We start from the raw sequence: 16,797 nt of genomic DNA, 5'->3' as shown, positions 1-16,797 counted from the left end.
TCTCAGCGTCGCGGACGGGTTGGACTTCGGTTCTGACTTGCCGAGTCTGGCGCTGGGGAATCGGTCGCACGCGCGCTGAGAGCCTATTGGCTGGTGCCTCCTGGCAGGCCGCCCAGATTGGCCGGGGCCTCACCCCTGGAGTCTGTCTCTGAGCCCGGCGCGGGAGACGGCGCGGGAGGTAATTTCTTCTCTCCACACGCCCCCGCGGGAGCTTGGAGCTTAAATTCTCGGTTGTCTTCTTCCACACGGCCCAGGGAGGTGGCGGTGGGGTGTGTGGGATGGCAATGGGTAAGCAAGGCTTCCCAGAGGAGGTGGCGATGCCTGATCTAAGCTTAAAGCGCGTGGGACTTAGGCAGAGAGAGGGTTTGCGGGAAAAGAAGGGTGTTCTGGGCTTGGGCAAGCTCCTAGAGAGAATGGAGAGCTCAGTGCGTTCCAGGAAGTGAAAGGCGGGGAGGGGGACATAAGGCAAGGCTGGAGAGGAGGTAGGGAGACTGGTTAGCTGGGAGACTTGTGCAGTGAGCCAGGCAAATGACGATCACGAACTGAATTAAGGCTCTGTCCGTAGGGATGGTGAGAAAAGGACAGGTTGTAGAGCAACGAGGAGGTATAATTGATCTAGAGGGTGACTGGATGTGACTCCTCTAACCTGAGAGAGCCGACACTAAAAAAAAAAAAGCTACCAGAGATAAATCCTTCCCCAAGGGCTCTGGTTCCCATCACTTTGGCCCACAAAGGGCTCTCAGCTGTTTCTCCTTGATTATTAACTTTCTAGTCCATCTTCAACCTCTCTCCCTCTACTGAGTCCTTTTCGTCATTATTCAGGATTGCACAGATTTTGCCCATCCTAAAAAACCTCCTTTTGACTATCCCTCAACCCATTAATTCATTTCACAGTATTTTTGTGTACAGTTTACCTGGCACTGTGCTCAGCCCTGTGGCTATAACTGGACAAAAGAGACTCAGTTGTTGCCTCCATGGAGTTTTACAGACAAGTAGGTGAAGCAGACACCAATTAAAGAATCACAAGTAAATGTAAAATTACTATTGCTGTAAGAGCTAGGAAGTCCCTGAGTGGTGCAATGGTTAATGTACTCAGTTGTTAACTGGAAGGTTAGAGGTTCAAGTCTACCCAGAGGCACCTCAGAAGAAAGGCCTGGCAATCTACTTCCAAAAAATCAGCCATTGAAAATCCTATGGAGCCCAGTTCTACACTGACACACATGGGGTCACCATGAGCAGAATCAATTCAATGACAACTGGTATAAGAGCTACAACAGAAATACAGAAGAGGGTAAGATAGGGGGACCTGATTTGGACATTAAAGTCAAGACCTGAAGAATGAATAGATGGTAGATAAAGCATAGGAGAAGAGCTGTCTAAGCAGAAGAAATGGGCTGGGTGAAGGCCTCATGGCAGACAGGCACTTGAGGTTTGAAAGAACTAAATTCAAACCAATGTGGCTGGAGCATAGTGAGTGAGGGTGTGAGGCAGGCAGAGCCCAGATCATTGGAGCCTACAAGGCCATATTAAGAAGATCCTCTCTTATCATAAGAGCGATTGGTGTGACAGCCAAAGTCCTCATTGTGGAATGGCCCACAAAGTTCTTTGAGATCTGGCTTCCCCCCACACCCTTTACTTCTCTGACCTCATCTCTCACCTCCTGCTTATCACTTACCCCCTCCTCATTCCATTCTAATCATACTGATCTTACTGATCCGCAGTCACCCCAGCACCCTCCTTAGGGCCTTTGGACTTCTTATAATACCCTTCCCACAGATACCCGCATGGTCAATTCCTTTAACTGTTTTAAGTCTTTGGTCAAATATCACTTCAATAAGGTCCTATAAGGAGGAGCCTTGGTGGCATAGTGGTTAAGTGCTTGGCTGCTAACTGAAAGGTCACCAGCCGCTCTGCAGGAGAAAGGTATGGCAGTCTGCTTCCCTAAAGATTTCAGCCTTGGAAATCCTATGGGGTAGTTCTACTGTGCCCTGTAGGGTTGCTCTGAGTCAGAATCGATGGCAACAGGTTTGGTTTTTTTGGTTTTAACATCCTATAAAGGAGCCCTTGTGGTGCAGTGGTTAAGGTTGGAGGTTCAAATATACCAGCAGCCGCCCTGGGGGAACAAGATGTGGCAGTCTGCTTCTGTAAAGATTACAGCCTTGGAAACCCTATAGGGCAGTTCTGCTCTGTCATATAGGGTGGATATGAGTTGGAATCGACAGCAATGGGTTTTTGGTCAACATCCTATAAAGTCTATTCATTATGTATATTATTTATTATGTGCCCTCATTATGCTATAAGCTCCGTGAGGACAGGAATCTTTGAAATTTTATTTACTGAAGTATTCTAAGTACCTAAAACCACTTCGCACATTGTAAGCATTCTATAAATATTTGTTAAATGAATTAATAGGAAGCCATTGAAGGTTTTAAGTGAGGAAGTAACATGATCTTGAAGAGATCATCTTGCTCTTTGGAGAGTGAATGTTAGAATGAACTGTGGAAACAAGCAGGTTTGGTGAAGGAAATTTGGCTATGAAGGGAAGGAGAGTGGGTCTTGGCTGGAAGGGACTGGAGGAGCAGGACCCTAAGAGCGGAAAAGGAGGACAGTGCAAATGGAGCTAAGTTTGTGTGTTTATTTTTTTCTGAGGGAGGAAGCAAGGTCTTTTTATGAAAATAAGTGATGAAGTGGTGAAGTTGAGGGTTTGAAGAAAGGGCTTGAAACAGGTGTATCAGGAACTGCAGTATATAAGAGTGTAAGAGCGCAGCCTCTGAGGGCAGACTAGGTTTGAACGGACAAATTACTTAATCTCTACAAGCCTCAGTTTCCTCATCTCTAAAATGAAGGTAATACTAGTACCTACTTCATGCAGTTGTCAGGAGTTGATTGAGAGATTTCAGTAAAGCACTTAGCATGAGAACTGGCATATAGTAAGCACTCACTAAGTGTTAGCTACTTTTAGCTATTAGAGAAAAGACAGCCAGAAGAACTGTGAGGGAGCAGTCAAGATCAACCGGATGCTTTTTCTCATTACTAGTGGTCAGCCGGCTGTGGCTTACTAGATCAGAAGATTAGGAGTAAAAATAGCTGATCTCTACCCCCCACTGATTTACCATCTGCTTTTGGACAAATCTCCGTCTCCGATCCTTGGTTTCTCTTTTCTATAAAATGAAGGTTTTGGACTATTGTTATATTATGTTGTTATGTTAGGTGCTGTTGAGTTGATTTTGACTCATAACGACCTCATGCGACAGAGGAGAGCTGCCCCCGAGGATTTTTTAGGCTGTAATCTCTACAGGGGCAGATTGCCAGGTCTTTCTCCTATGGAGCTGATGGGTGGGTTTGAACTGCCAGCCTTTCAGTTAGCAGCTGAGCACTTAGCCACTGCACCATCGACTAGATGACTACTAGAGGCCCTTTCAGCATAAACATGCTACATCTTGATTTAGGAGATAATATTGGAGCTGTTATTCCCTGTTCTAGAACATGGCCCAGCTGGAGCTGCGCTCACAAAGACTCACAGCACATCAACTAGGCCCTGAGGTATAAAGACAATAGCTAGGACAATCTTCGAAAACATCTCTTAGGGAGACTTTCACCTAAACAAATCATAAACAGCACAAAAGACCCACAGACTTTCTACTGTTACCTTTTTCTATTAGCACTTAGTGAATAGTAAGATTTGTTGGACCAGTGAAGACCTTCCTGACTGTCATTACTGAATCTGTACCAGTGATTATTAAGAAAGACAGTTCAAGATATAGAATCACAGTGATTTAGCTGTTTTTAGCCAATCTGTGAAAAGGTGAAGCTTTCAATGGTTTTGCCCATTTGTAATGTTAATATGTATTGATATATGTATATACTGATGACTCTGTAGAGTTCCTTGGACAGACCTGGCTCTGGCAGCATGGTTATCTGTTGCCCACTTTGGCATCTTTGAACATATTCCAAATAAAACCTTTCTTTTTGCTGTACTATAACTTTGTGATATTTTATCCTAGAACAGTTTCTAAACAGATAAATATTCCATGCTCCCAGATACCTCTAAACAACCCCAAATCCACACACACAGTCACAGTAAGCATCAGGGATACACAGGTGCTCCCCAACAGGAGGCCTCGGTCCTTGAACTGGCCCCTATTCGTTACCTGTCTCCAGGGCTTGTACTAATGCCAGGCCCTCTGAGGCCAGTTGCAGAAGCTCAGCCATTCTGGTCATGCTTCAGTGCCACAGCCAGCCAAGAGCAAACCCATGAGCATCTCGAGAGTGCTTGAGAAAAGTGAGGTATTATCTGTGGGTGGTATAGGGAGGGAGGCGGCTATACTCCCTGCAGTGCCCCAAGATTCAGCCTCGTGACTGACTACTTTGGCTGGTCCCTTGTGTTCTAGGCCATCATGAGGAAGCCACGACCAACTGGGAGAAGTCACAGGAAGCAAATGTCTAGGCAAGAGGGAAGGGAGAAATGTGTCCTCAACAGCAGCCAAGCCAAGCCTTGCAGCCCCAATGGTGAGGAGCCCGGTCCTGGTGGAGAGCTCAGGGGGCTGGTCTTATTGGCCATGAATGGGGCAGACTCAAGCTGGGAAGGGAGCATGGCATCAAGGCATTAAGAAACTTGGGAGCTAATTCTGACTGTTGCTGTATGACTTTGGGCTAATTGTGCTGAGTGGCACTTTTTTACCAGTAAAATGGGGCAGTATTGTGTGCAGGGCCTTCGTGGGGTTTAAATGAGTTTATGAGCCTGGAAGTGTTGTATAAACAGGAAAGCTCTGCCCAGGTGCCATTTGCTTGGCTGAAACTGTTGGGTCTTTATTATGGCTCATAGACAAAGAAACCAGCTATACGACCCTGGGAAAATTAAGGCCAGAAACTTGGCCAAGACTTCCGGTAAAAACCAAAACCCAGTGCCCTTGAGTCAATTCTACACACAGCTAAAGAACGCTAGTCTGACCCCAGCTCCAAAGCTTAAGTGAGGGGATTGTGGGTAGCGGGAGACCTAGTGGGAATAGACAGCTAACCAGGCAGCCGTGTCCTGGGTCCTGGTGCACAGCCTGTGCAGGGACAATCTCAGTGTCTTGGGCACCCCCAGGTCTGGTCAGGCAGCAGGAGAAGGTGGTATTGCTGGCCTCTGTCTCCCCGTACCATCTATTCAAAGACACAGCTGAGGTCACAGCCTTCCGGGGGAGCCTGCTGAGCTGGTACGACAGAGAGAAGCGTGACCTACCCTGGAGAAGGCGGGTAGGCAGGCAAGGGACAGGGAGGGCAGGGTAAGAGGCTGGTACCCAGTCTCTTCACGCTGACTCCCCATCTGGGCTTCCGCTGGCAGGCAGAGAGTGAGGTGGACCTGGACAGGCGGGCATATGCTGGTGAGTATATCTCCTGAGAGTGTGGCCATCCTGCCTGGGGTCCCTTGGGGATGAGGGCTAGGACCAGGGAGGTCAGCAGTGCCCTCATGCCAGCCCCTCTCTGCCAGTGTGGGTCTCAGAGATCATGCTGCAGCAGACCCAGGTTGCCACGGTGATTGACTACTATACCCGATGGATGCAGGTGACTCCAGGGGAGGAAGGGGAGGGTTGTGGGCCAGATCCCAGATGAGAACCTGTCCTTTGGGTGTGCAGTTTAGAAGGGCTTCTTCACCTCCCTCACACTTGACCTCATCTCTTCTTATCTGCTTTGGGGTTTAGAAGTGGCCGACACTGCAGGACCTGGCCAGTGCTTCCCTGGAGGTGAGAGCCACCCTATGACGGGGGAATGGGGATAGCTGAGGACTGACCCACTAATCTCTCTGATGTCTGACCTCACCCACAGGAGGTGAACCAGCTCTGGGCTGGCCTGGGCTACTACTCTCGAGGCCGGCGCCTGCAGGAAGGAGCCCGGAAGGTGAGGGGGTGGCAGGAAGGGCAGGAGCCTAGGGGCCTCAGGTGTCTTGCTCATAACTTCAGCCTTCCCACCCCAATCAGGTGGTAGAAGAACTAGGGGGCCACATGCCACGTACAGCAGAGACTCTGCAGCAGCTTCTGCCTGGCGTGGGGCGGTACACAGCTGGAGCCATTGCCTCCATCGCCTTTGGCCAGGTGAGCCCATAGCCCCACCCCCACTGTGTGCCCTGCCCACCCTCCCCCGTCCCAGCCCAGGCTGACTCCTGGGCTCCTTTGTGCCAGGCAACCGGTATAGTGGATGGGAACGTAGTACGGGTGCTGTGCCGTGTCCGGGCGATTGGTGCTGATCCCAGTAGCACCCTTGTCTCCCAGCAACTCTGGTAGGATATTGGAGTAAGGGGTAGAGTGGGAGGGATGTCTCCAAAGGGTCTTTGACTCAGTGATGTTCCCTTTTTGCAGGAGCTTAGCCCAGCTGCTGGTGGACCCAGCCCGGCCAGGGGACTTCAACCAAGCCGCCATGGAACTGGGGGCCACAGTGTGCACCCCCCAGCGCCCACTTTGCAGCCAGTGCCCTGTGCAGAGCCTGTGCTGGGCATGCCAGAGGGTGAGTCATCTGGGGAAGGGGTAGTCAGGAGCCCTAGGGAGTGGCTCTTGCCCCATGACACCCCTCCCTATGCCTCTCAGGTGGAACAGGAGCAGCTCTCAGCCTCCCAAAATCTGCCACACAGCCTCGATGTGGAGGAGTGTGGTGAGTACCAGCCCTAGGCCCAGCCCCAGCCCTTCCCTGCCCTGTCAAGGAGCTGCCTGTGGAAGCCTCATTCCAGTTCTTCCTACAACCTGAGCACGTTTCTGTGGATCTGAGTCAAGACCTGGACTTGACACCTAAGCCCCCCTGGCCTGAGTGGGGTTTGGGGATCTCTTGCTTCCAGCTTCCAACACTGGACAATGCCAGCTGTGCCCATCACCCACAAAGCCCTGGGACCGTACCCTGGGAGTGGCCAACTTTCCCCGCAAGGCCAGCCGCAGGCCCCCCAGAGAGGAATACTCTGCCACCTGTGTCCTGGAGCAGCCTGGGGCCCTTGGAGGCTCTCGATTTCTGCTGGTGCAGAGGCCCAGCTCAGGTACCTGGATACCGGGAGTGAAGGAGTAATGGCATGAACGCCAAGGAATGGATGGAGGAGTGAGCAGCTAAGGCCTACCGCACGTCTTCCTGCCTTTCCTTTCAGGTTTGCTGGCAGGACTGTGGGAGTTCCCATCTGTGACCACGCAGCCCTCAGGGCAGTGCCAACGCAAGGTCCTACTGCAGGAACTGCAGAGTTGGGCTGGGCCCCTCCCAGCCACCCGCCTCCAGCACCTCGGGGAGGTGAGTAAGCAGTGGAGGGGCGAGAAGTGATGGCTTTTGTGGCAACGTCCACGGGCCCGTTTCAGCCCCTTAAATCCCACCCCTCCCTTACCAGGTCATCCACGCCTTCTCTCACATCAAATTGACATATCAAGTGTATGGTCTGGCCCTGGAAGGGCAGACCCCGGTGATCACCACACCACCTGGCGCTCGCTGGCTGACCCGAGAGGAGTTCCACACTGCAGCTGTCTCCACTGCCATGAAAAAGGCATTTCTTTGTTGTCTTTGTTACACTTTTTTGTATTTCCCAAATGCTCGCTGTGAATCTATTACTGTGTAAACAGGGTGGAAAAAAAAAAAAAACATATATTTTAAACAGAAGTGCTGGGGTATGAAGTCGAGGGCAGAACACAGGGACTTGGCTCCTTGTGAGGAAGGTGCCAGCCCTGTACTCTCCCTGTCTTCCTGGCTAGGTGTTCCGGGTGTACGAGGGCCAACAGCCAGGGACCCACAAGGTGAGTGTCTTAGCCCTCAACTAGCCATTACCGCCTTCAGGGGCTCTCAGTCAGTTAAGAGATACCTGCTCAGGAGAGCATTTTCTGCTTCAGGCTTCACCCGAGATAGAAATAGTTCCGGACTTTGGGAGTTTATAGTCTGAGGTCCAGGGTAGGGGGCCACACAGTGGACAGTACAATGTCACAGGTGTATGAAATGTTTGTACTGTGTTGTGGGATGTGGTGGGAAGTATCAGCTCTGCCTGATCATGAAAGGCTGCTTGGAGAGACCGTTTATCGTCTGGATCCCAGAAATGTGTCATTTTCTTCAGCTGTAGGACGGGAATTAGCAGTAAGGCCGTTCTTCCCAGGCCCAAGAGTAGCGTGAGCAGAGGTGAAGCACACTGCAGTCTGTGGTGCACTGGGAGCTGGGAGCATTTGGTTTAGCTGGAGGGGCCACCAGGGCCTCCCCAGGTCGATTAGGGCCTGAGGCAGCTGAAGCTGTTTTAGGTAGAAGAGAGAGGAGTTAGATGTGCATTTTAGGAAGATCCCTCTGGCTACCTTTTGGAGAGTTGATCTGAGGAGCACATACTGGAGGTCAGGGTGAAAGCTTTTGCAACATTCCAGGCTAGAACTTGAACTGAATCAGTGGAGTGAGAAGGGAACGGGAGGAGGATTCTGTGCAGCTCCCTCCTCGGTGCCTTCTTAGTTTGGCTTCTCTGCACAGGGTTCCAAGAGGTCCCGGGTGTCTATCCCATCGTGCCGGAAAAAGCCCAGCCCAGGCCAGCAAGTCCTGGATCGTTTCTTTCGGCCCCATGCCCCCACTGATGCACCCAGCCTCAAGAGTGCAGCCCAGTGATGCCTCTGGAAGTACCCACCCCTGAGAATCCTGTTGTTTAATAAAGTGTTTATTTTCTGTAGTCATTTTGGAAAGCTTTCCACCCCCTCACTCCCCACCTCAGAGGAACCCAGGAAGTGGTCAAGTCCTCCTTGGTCCTGGCTTCCACTGGCTGAGCTCCCAGGAGAGGGAAAAGGCAGCTCCAGGGAGCACCTGCCAGTACGTGCCTGCAGTGGACACCCAATACCCTCAGTCCAGGTCTCAGGTCACCTCTGATTGGAGCAATGGCATTGCCCCAGGGCAGTTGGTTGGGCTCAGCCCTGACCTACCACCTCCCCACCTGCAGCTTCCTAGGGAGAGGGGAGGCACTGGGGAGGATTTGTTGTCTTAAATTCCTACCTCAAGTACTAAATCATAGTTATTTAGGGTTACATTACATAGTGTATACAGAAAAGCAAGGGGTTGATCACAAAATTTGGGGAGTGAGTGGGAGAGAAATGGGATCAGAGAGGGCACTTCGGGGGTTTCAAAAGTATTGGTTATATTCTCTTCCTGATCTTGTAATTCCTTTATTATTCTTTATATTTTGCATATATATTAGGTAGTGCATGTAAAAAATGTTTCATAGTACCAACAAAGTCCACCTCCTTGGACCCCAGTTGAGACCCAATTTCTGGTGGGTGCTGAGGACACTGAGTAGAGGTCACACCTGGCCCATGGTGCAAAGTCTTTCAGTAGTCAGGTCTCTGTGGATATTTCTCTGGGTGTGTCTGGACTCCAGTAACACCCTCCTCAGGCTCTCCGGCACCTGGCAGCCTGCTCCTGCACCGACTGCCACAGGGCCCTGATGTTGCCCTGGCCAAAGCCTGTGGCACCCTGCCTCTGAATCAGCTCCAGAAAGAAGGTGTCCTCGGGAAAGAGGGACTTGGTGAAGACCTGCAGCAGGAACTTGCCTTGATCACCATCTAGCAGGATCCCCTGTCTGGCTAGCAGGCTAGGTTTGTGACCTGCAGCTAGGATCTGGCCCTCCTTGCCTGGCTGCTGGTAGTAAGCCTCAGGAGGAGTCAGGAGCTGGCCCCCTGCCGCTGCCACACCTTCAGTGGCCACCACAATGTCAAGCGTGTACAGCCCTACGTGCTGCAGGCCCGGTCCTTGGTGTCGGGCCAGGAACTGCTCCACCTGGTCCTTTCCGTCAGTGCCCCCCGGCAGGGACTCAGCCAGCACGAGAGTGGGGACAGCACTGCCCGTCGGGGTCTGCAGGGCCGTGAGCCGCAGCCCGCCGCGCCCACCCACTGCAGTCACTTCTAGGCCCACCTCCGGATCCTCACCTGGGCTCAGAGGCAGGTGGCGAAAGCCCAAGCAGTCTTGGAACCAGTGCATCAGTGTGGGGGAGCTGCCGGGGGTGCAGGCCAGGGTCAGGTGGTCCACGTGGCTGACCCAGCCGGGGCCGGGCACCGGGGGCACAGGCCCAAAGCCTGGCAAGAAGGGCCCGCGGTGGCCGGCGCGCTCCAGCAAGGTCAGGCTGAGGTTGCCGACCGGCGAGTTCACCACCGCGTAGGTGGCCGCGCCCTGGGCATCCCGTAGGCTAACAGGAGGCACCGGGAGGCAGCAGCCCCGCGCAGTTAGCGCCCGGGCTGCGGCCGCCGCGTCGCCCACTTCGAAGCACAGGTTCGTGGCGCTGGGCACTGCGTGACGCGAGTCCAGGCCATACAGCGGGTCCCCGGGTCCCGCGCCCTCATTCACCAGAAAGATTGCGTCTCCGCTTCGCAGGGCTAGCTGCCGCCAGCCGTCCGCCTCCCGCGCCGCCAGGGGCTGGAAGCCGAAGAGGCGCTGCAGGTCCCGGGCGAGGGGTTGCTCCACGGGCACGTGGAAGGCAATGTGGCAGAGGCGGCGGGCGGACGCAGCCATGGCTCTCCGGATGGCGACCCCGGCCTGTCCGTCCCCTGGGGCCGCCCAGTTGTCGTTCGGTACCTCGGCTCCCGGTCCAAAACTGCTCGTCGGAATCCAATGGAATCCAATTCTGCCCGCAGTTTGCGTTTTTTTCGCTCTTTTCGGGAGAGAAGTCACGGACCGATCCTTGTGGGGAGCGTGGGCTCGCGGTTTACGCTGCCGCGCCACCCGAACCTGGAGTTGCTACCGGACCACCGGGTCTGAGGTGCTAGCGGTAAGAGCCACGCGGAGTCAATGCCGGGGGCGGAGCCGGAGGTAGGGGGCGGAGCCGGCGATTCCGCGGGCTGCGCTCAGACCCTGTCGCTGAGGTACAGCGGGGAGGCAGGGCTGCCCCTTTGTAGGGCCTCGGCCCGGGTCACACCCTTGGTCACTGAGCCTTCCTCCCCCAGCTCCGAAATCACAATAGTCGCCTTCACTCGGAGCCAGGCTCTGGGCTGTCGCTCGTCCCTCAATCTTCAGGAACGGGAAACAGCCCTTGGCTGGGGGAGGAGCCTGAATTCTCCCTCTACAAGCTCAGAATTCCTTAGTAGTTTCATGTTTTATCTTTAAAAATTCTGGAGAATTTTCCTTTTAAATTTCATGTTTCTTTTGCTAAATTTTAATATGATGTGTTAAGTTACAGATTTTCACCCCCTCCCAAAAATAGTCCAGACAAATTGATGTTATAGGGAGATCTATATGACTCCTATACACACGTCTCTCCTTTCTCCCAGGTCATTTCTCGGCTGCACCTGTCTCTTTTTTCATCCCCGCTTCTTTTTCCAATTGTTTATCCGTTTGTCCCAAGCACGATTTAGAGAAAAAATGGTGGCTCAGGATCTGAGAGGAACAACTGCACGAGTATCCTTCCTCTCCTCCCCACTCCCACCCACTCCTGATTGGGACTAGAATTCAGGCCCTCGTTGCTCTTAGCGACTTCCTGACTGGGCACTGGGCCCCAGGAACTTTCTGGGGGCATTTCTAGCCCTGGGACTCAGAATTCTATGAGATCGCCGGATTGAGGAAATCAGGAGTCTTTTAGACTCGCCTGGGCTGCCCTTGAACAGCTTGGGAAGGGTATTTCCAGAAGAGCAAACAGTCTAAGCAAAGGTCCAGTGACGGACGGAATGTGAACCAACCCTCAGAGGAGCATGAGATTGGGAAGGTGTTTTGGGGTGATTGACATCTTCCGCGACATTGCAAAAGAGATTCCTTTGTCAGGTAACCTGGAACTGGTGACCTATGGTTGGGTTTGCTTTGCAAGAAGGAAAAGCAGGATGTGACAGAAGACAGGATTTAGGGGAAAAAGGTCTGGCTGGGTGTTCAGGCCTGCAGCCAGTAGGGTAGTACCCAGAAGCTGACCAGAGGCAGTAAAAGTCACTCGGGGTTCCAAAAGGCACAGACCTGAGTTTGAAATCCACTTTCAACATTTATTAACTATTATTTTGGGGCAAGTTGCTTAACTCCTCCTGAACCTCAGTTTCCATATCTGTTAAAAATGGGAATAGTACCAACTTCATAGGGTTGTTGTGATTAAGAGATAATATGTAAAAAGGCTTGACAGAGAATATTGCACAGAGTAAGTGTTCAGTAAATAGCTGTTTCCATTATGGTTGCTATTGTGTTATTCTATCTCATTGTATAATGACAGTGGCACTTCTGAGGGTGTTGTATGGCCTGCTGGAGGGATGGGGCAGGGACTGCCCTGGTATGGGGTCAAAGGCCAGGCAACCCAGTTAATGTAGTTTGAGCAGAGTAATGGCCCAGAAAAAAGCTTAGCTCACTCCAGGGAGTCCTGGGTAGTATTAAATCCCCATTCTTTTCTCTTCACCTCCAACCCCTATTAAGACTTCTCCCCATCTCGAGTGGAACGTGTAGGGACTACCGTAGGGCAAGGATGCCCTAGCTCCTGCCCAACTCCATTTGACTGCTCATTGACTATGTGGCCTTGGGCAATGCCTGAACCTTCCCCCATCTGACAAACCAAGAATGTAACCCCAGGCCAGTTTCCTGCCTGGGATCCCTTATGGTGACCAGGATGATGCTGAACCCTTAAGTGACTGCACGGGCAATGAGAGCCTCCACTGTGGGGAGCTAGAGGACCTCATCTTCCCCACCCCCCATTCCAAAAGGGGATAGTGACCACAATCCTAGCTCCTAGACTGTGCCAAGATTTCTCGGGCTGTGAGTGAGTGCAGCTGGTAAGCTGGCAGGGTCCCAGGTTTTAGTCTGAGAATCTGGGCCTGGCTGTGTGGGGTCAGGACTGGGATTGCTGGTGACTTTTGACTAGGTTGGTGGTGGGGCCAGGGCAGCCAAAACAGCAGAGGCCACAGGGGGTCACAGAGAAAGGGACTGCAGTAGGATTAGGACAACAGATAACGTAGGGCTACTCCTCCCTAGGCCTGAGCTGTGGCCACTAGATTCTGGGGGAAGGGGACCAGGGCTGGGGCAGAATGGGCTATCGTGACCCTACATGGTCAGGCCCCCAAGTGAGTAGCTCTGGTGGCTCCAGGCCTCCAGTCCACATGTAGGGTTTTCTACTCAAGGGTCTCAAATATGAGGTATGGACATAGGGAGCAGAAACAGAACCCCTGGGCCATCATTTCCCACCTGCTCCTGAGGGGAGGAGGGTATAAGTGGAGGCCATCTGAAAGGAAAAGGTGATCTTGGCTGCGGCAGGGTGACCTTGACCCAGAACACAGACTGGGCTCTGAAGAGACCAAATGGGGGTAGGGTGGTCGTGGGTCGTGGGTCGTGGGTATTTGTCTCCCTCCGGGTCAGACTTCGCTTTCCGCAGCCCCACTGATGTCCAGTGCTGAGGTAGGGGCTAGGTCAAGGCCGAGGCAAAAGGGACAACGCCACTGGAGGGCGCGCGGGACCAGGTGGCCGTGGTGGTGCTGCTGGAGACCTTGTGCAGCTTGTACAACTTCAGCGGGGTCAGCAGAGGTGGAGGCGGGGGGCTGCAGGTAGCCGAGGCGCTGAGGTCGCGGAGTCATGTCCTACCTGCAGCTTCCTGCCTAGGCCCAGGGTCTACCCGAGACGCACTCCGCCTCCTCAGAAATCCTAACTCCGGCTCTTTCCCATTACCAGCCCCACTCGTGCGCGTTTACTCTCTCTGTGCCCCCGAAACTGGCTACTTTCTGGGTCCGCCCACCCGCCCCCGCCTTCGCGTGACACCGCTACTCTCCCAGACGACAAAGGGCTTGACGTTTTACCAGCGATGGTTCGGAAAGCCACACTGAGAAGGGGATGTTTGAGTTAAGTGTTGAAGTGAAGAAGCGAGCCAGGTGGCTCTCTGGGAAAGAACATTCTTGTTGGGCAGAGAACTACATTCAGTGTCTCCACTGCTTACCTTCTACTTACTCCACAACTCGCTCTGACTTCTTCGGTCAGTCCACCTTAAAAGGCTCTAATATCACCAATGGTCTTCATGTTGTCCAGTGGTCAATTTTCGTGGTCTAATCTCACTGTATCTCAGAAATATAGAGTTGACCACTCCTTTCTGAAACACTCTTCCTCCGGCTTCCATAACGCCATACTCATCTGGTTTTCCTTTTACACCTTTGGCCACATTTTCTCTTCTCTGCCCACTTCTAAATGTTAGCACTGCTCAGGGCTTTCGTTACCATCTACGCGCAGATGATTCCCATATTTAAGCCCCCTTCCTAACCTTTATTCAACTGTTTATTTGCCATTTTCACTTGGAGTCCCACAGGCACCTCACGTTCAAAATGTCCAGCACTGTCCTCCTCCTTTGTGCTCACATCCCAGCAGCTGCCTCATTGCTTTCCAGAGGTCCTAGCCAGAAACCTGAGAGTCATCTTTGAACCTCCCTGTCTGTGATCCCTCACCTCTAGCCAGTCACTGTGTCCTGCCCATTCTATTGCCATAATATGTCTCAAACCCTCTCGTTTCTCTTCATCTCTCTGCTATCACCAGAGTACAGGTCACCACATCTCTCATCTGAACACTGCAGTGGCCTTCTAACCAGCTCCCTGCCTCTACCTCCCTGACACCACCTGAGTCTAGATTACTACCATCTCTGTATCACCTGGATGCTGCAAAGATCTTCTAATTGCCTTCCTGGCTCTAGGCTTGCTCATCTCTGAATCAGTCTTCACTCTGCAGCCAGAGTTAGGGTTGAGAAATGCAGATCTGATTATCTTACTATTCTAAAACTCTTCAATAAGTTCCCATTAAATTTTCCTTAGGGTAAAAACAAAAAATTGCCCTGCAACTGACCAGGCCCTTCATGTTTGGTCCTGCCATCCTCCTCAGCCTTTTTGTTACCACTCTCCCCCTCCTCCATACTGATAATCAGTTGCTTGAAAATTTTCTTGCTCCTTCCCACCCAGAGCTTTTGTCTTTGCTGATACCTCCTGCGTGAATGCTTTTTCCCTCCTGCCTTGAACTGGCTAACACCTTCTTGTTCAGCATGTCTCAACATAACTTGCTTGAACATGCCTGCCAAGACCCCCAAAACTAAGACCGTCCTATCATAAACTTAACAATCTGTATTTTTTAGTATTATCATGATTGTAATTTAAAGTTTTATCAGATTATTTCCTTAACGTCTGTTTTCCCACTAGAATGTAAGCTCCATAAGGGAGAACTTATGCCCAGTGCCTAACACAAGGGCTGGCACATGATGGTAGCTCAGTAAATACAGGCACTCCTGACTTTCGACATGTTTGAGTTATGACGAACTGCATTTATGACGTCCGTTTTTTTGCACATCTTATGTTAGTAATATGTTGCATCGTATAATTTGCTGATGTTATCATTCTCAGATGTTCACTAGCAGACGTTCACTTTTATGATTTACTGTTCAGAACACTCCCGGGTTTATAAAGATACTGATAATAAAAGGCAATAATAATGAAAACAACAACAACAAAAAAAGTGAGGTATTTACCTTATGTCAGAATCAACTTACGACAGTTGTTCAATGGTTGTAAATCTGGGACTGACTACCTGTATTTATTAAATGAACCAACTAGTCTCAAGGGCCAGGTCACAGAGCCAGGTGTGGGCAGACTGCAGTTTTTCCACAAGACCTCTAGGTGTCACCCTTGCCCTGCTGCTTAACCAGGCCTTGTGCCTAGAGACTATGAAGGGGCTGAGAGGTGCCCAGTCTGGTCCATTCATCCAGCAAGCTGGAAAGGGTTATGGAAAGGCCACCTTCTCCCAGGTCTGACACCTTCTCCATTTGCCCTGAGCCAGCTGCCTTGATAGGGTGACCAACCACCCCAGTTTGCCTCAGAATAAGGGGGTCTCCAGAACTCAGACCTTTCAGTAGTAAAGCTGGGACAGTCCTGGAAAAATAGGCATGGTTGGGTTACCCAACCACAGACAGAGGAGTGGACACTGAGGATTGTCACCTCCAGAAACCCTCCCATGTCTGCCTCAGACTGGAGTCCAGGCCCAGCAAGACAGCTCAGCTTCAACCCTGCCAAGCTCCTCACAGCAACACTGCTGGGTGGGCTGACCCTGCAGCCTAGTAAGAATTTAGGGAGAAAAAGTATATGTACTTTAAATGAATGTAAAGAGACTGACTTATGTCTGACAATAGCTATCATTCATTGAGTACCACTGGGTACAACACAGCTTATACATGTTGTTTTTAATCTTCACAGAAACCCTAAGAGTAGAGAAGATTATTCCTCTTTCAGAAATGAGGAAACTGAGACTCAAGCGGTTAAGTGACCGCTCCAAGTCACATAGCTGTTAAGTGGCATGTTGGAATTCAAACCCATGTCTGTTCAGCTACACACCTGCTGTTTTCAAGGAATCTGCAGCCTGGCTGTTTTTCTTCTGCTCTGGTCTTCATTTGGGATCCCCAGGGATGTGAGTGGAAGGCATAGGGCAGGTGTGGGTAAGGACATTGAGGAAGAGGGCCTGTGATGAGGGCCTGGCAGTGGTGGTGTGCCAATCCACACAGCACAGATGGCTTGCCCATCCACACATGGGTGGGCTTTGCTGCCTTGGGTGAGGTGTGGATATGGTCTAGGGACTTCCAAGGAGGCCTCTTGACAGATCATCACTCAGACACCAGGCTGTGCCCTCACTGAGGAGCCAGGGCTGTGTTTCCCAGAATCCAAGATGGACCCAGCCAACTCTTACCAATTGTAAATGGGCATCCGGACCTGGGAGAAGCAGAGGGGAGGAGCCATCAGGAGCTAGCCATAAATCGGAAGGACAAGTGAGGGACAGGGAAATATGTGGGGGCCAAGACAAGGGACATGCTTAGCAAGGAGCCTTGTGGCTAATGATATAGTCAGGATTCTTTCCTGCCCAGAGATATTATAAGGCTGA

At 51.6% G+C, this 16,797-nt stretch overlaps 2 protein-coding genes across 6 annotated transcripts; one reads left to right on the top strand and one right to left on the bottom strand.

Annotated features, from left to right (window-relative positions):
- The first annotated feature begins 50 nt into the window (after nt 1–50).
- Nucleotides 51–8,878, top strand: MUTYH (mutY DNA glycosylase). Of its 5 annotated transcripts, none has more exons than XM_049879128.1 (17): nt 51–178; nt 4,162–4,282; nt 4,392–4,509; nt 5,090–5,238; nt 5,327–5,366; nt 5,474–5,547; nt 5,685–5,726; nt 5,809–5,880; nt 5,961–6,074; nt 6,162–6,259; nt 6,339–6,483; nt 6,564–6,627; nt 6,809–7,000; nt 7,106–7,242; nt 7,337–7,489; nt 7,695–7,736; nt 8,443–8,878. In XM_049879128.1, the coding sequence occupies exons 3-17, from the start codon at nt 4,398–4,400 to the stop codon at nt 8,572–8,574; spliced, it is 1,566 nt and encodes a 521-aa protein (XP_049735085.1). In that variant the 5' UTR covers nt 51–178; nt 4,162–4,282; nt 4,392–4,397; the 3' UTR covers nt 8,575–8,878. The 5 variants fall into 5 exon arrangements, with proteins under 5 accessions (XP_049735085.1, XP_049735084.1, XP_049735083.1 ...); XM_049879127.1 differs by having other exon boundaries at nt 4,162–4,287; nt 5,688–5,726; XM_049879126.1 differs by having other exon boundaries at nt 4,162–4,287.
- HPDL (4-hydroxyphenylpyruvate dioxygenase like) lies at nt 8,853–10,515 on the bottom strand. The gene has a single exon (XM_049879137.1). It carries the CDS (start codon nt 10,459–10,461, stop codon nt 9,346–9,348), a length of 1,116 nt encoding a protein of 371 aa, XP_049735094.1. The 5' UTR covers nt 10,462–10,515; the 3' UTR covers nt 8,853–9,345.
- Between the last annotated feature and the right edge of the window lie 6,282 nt (nt 10,516–16,797).

The sequence above is a fragment of the Elephas maximus genome, chromosome 3 (assembly GCF_024166365.1).
Source record: "Elephas maximus indicus isolate mEleMax1 chromosome 3, mEleMax1 primary haplotype, whole genome shotgun sequence".
Lineage (NCBI taxonomy): Eukaryota > Metazoa > Chordata > Mammalia > Proboscidea > Elephantidae > Elephas > Elephas maximus.
Note: the sequence above shows the minus strand (reverse complement) of the source record. Positions and strands in the feature narration are given on the sequence as shown.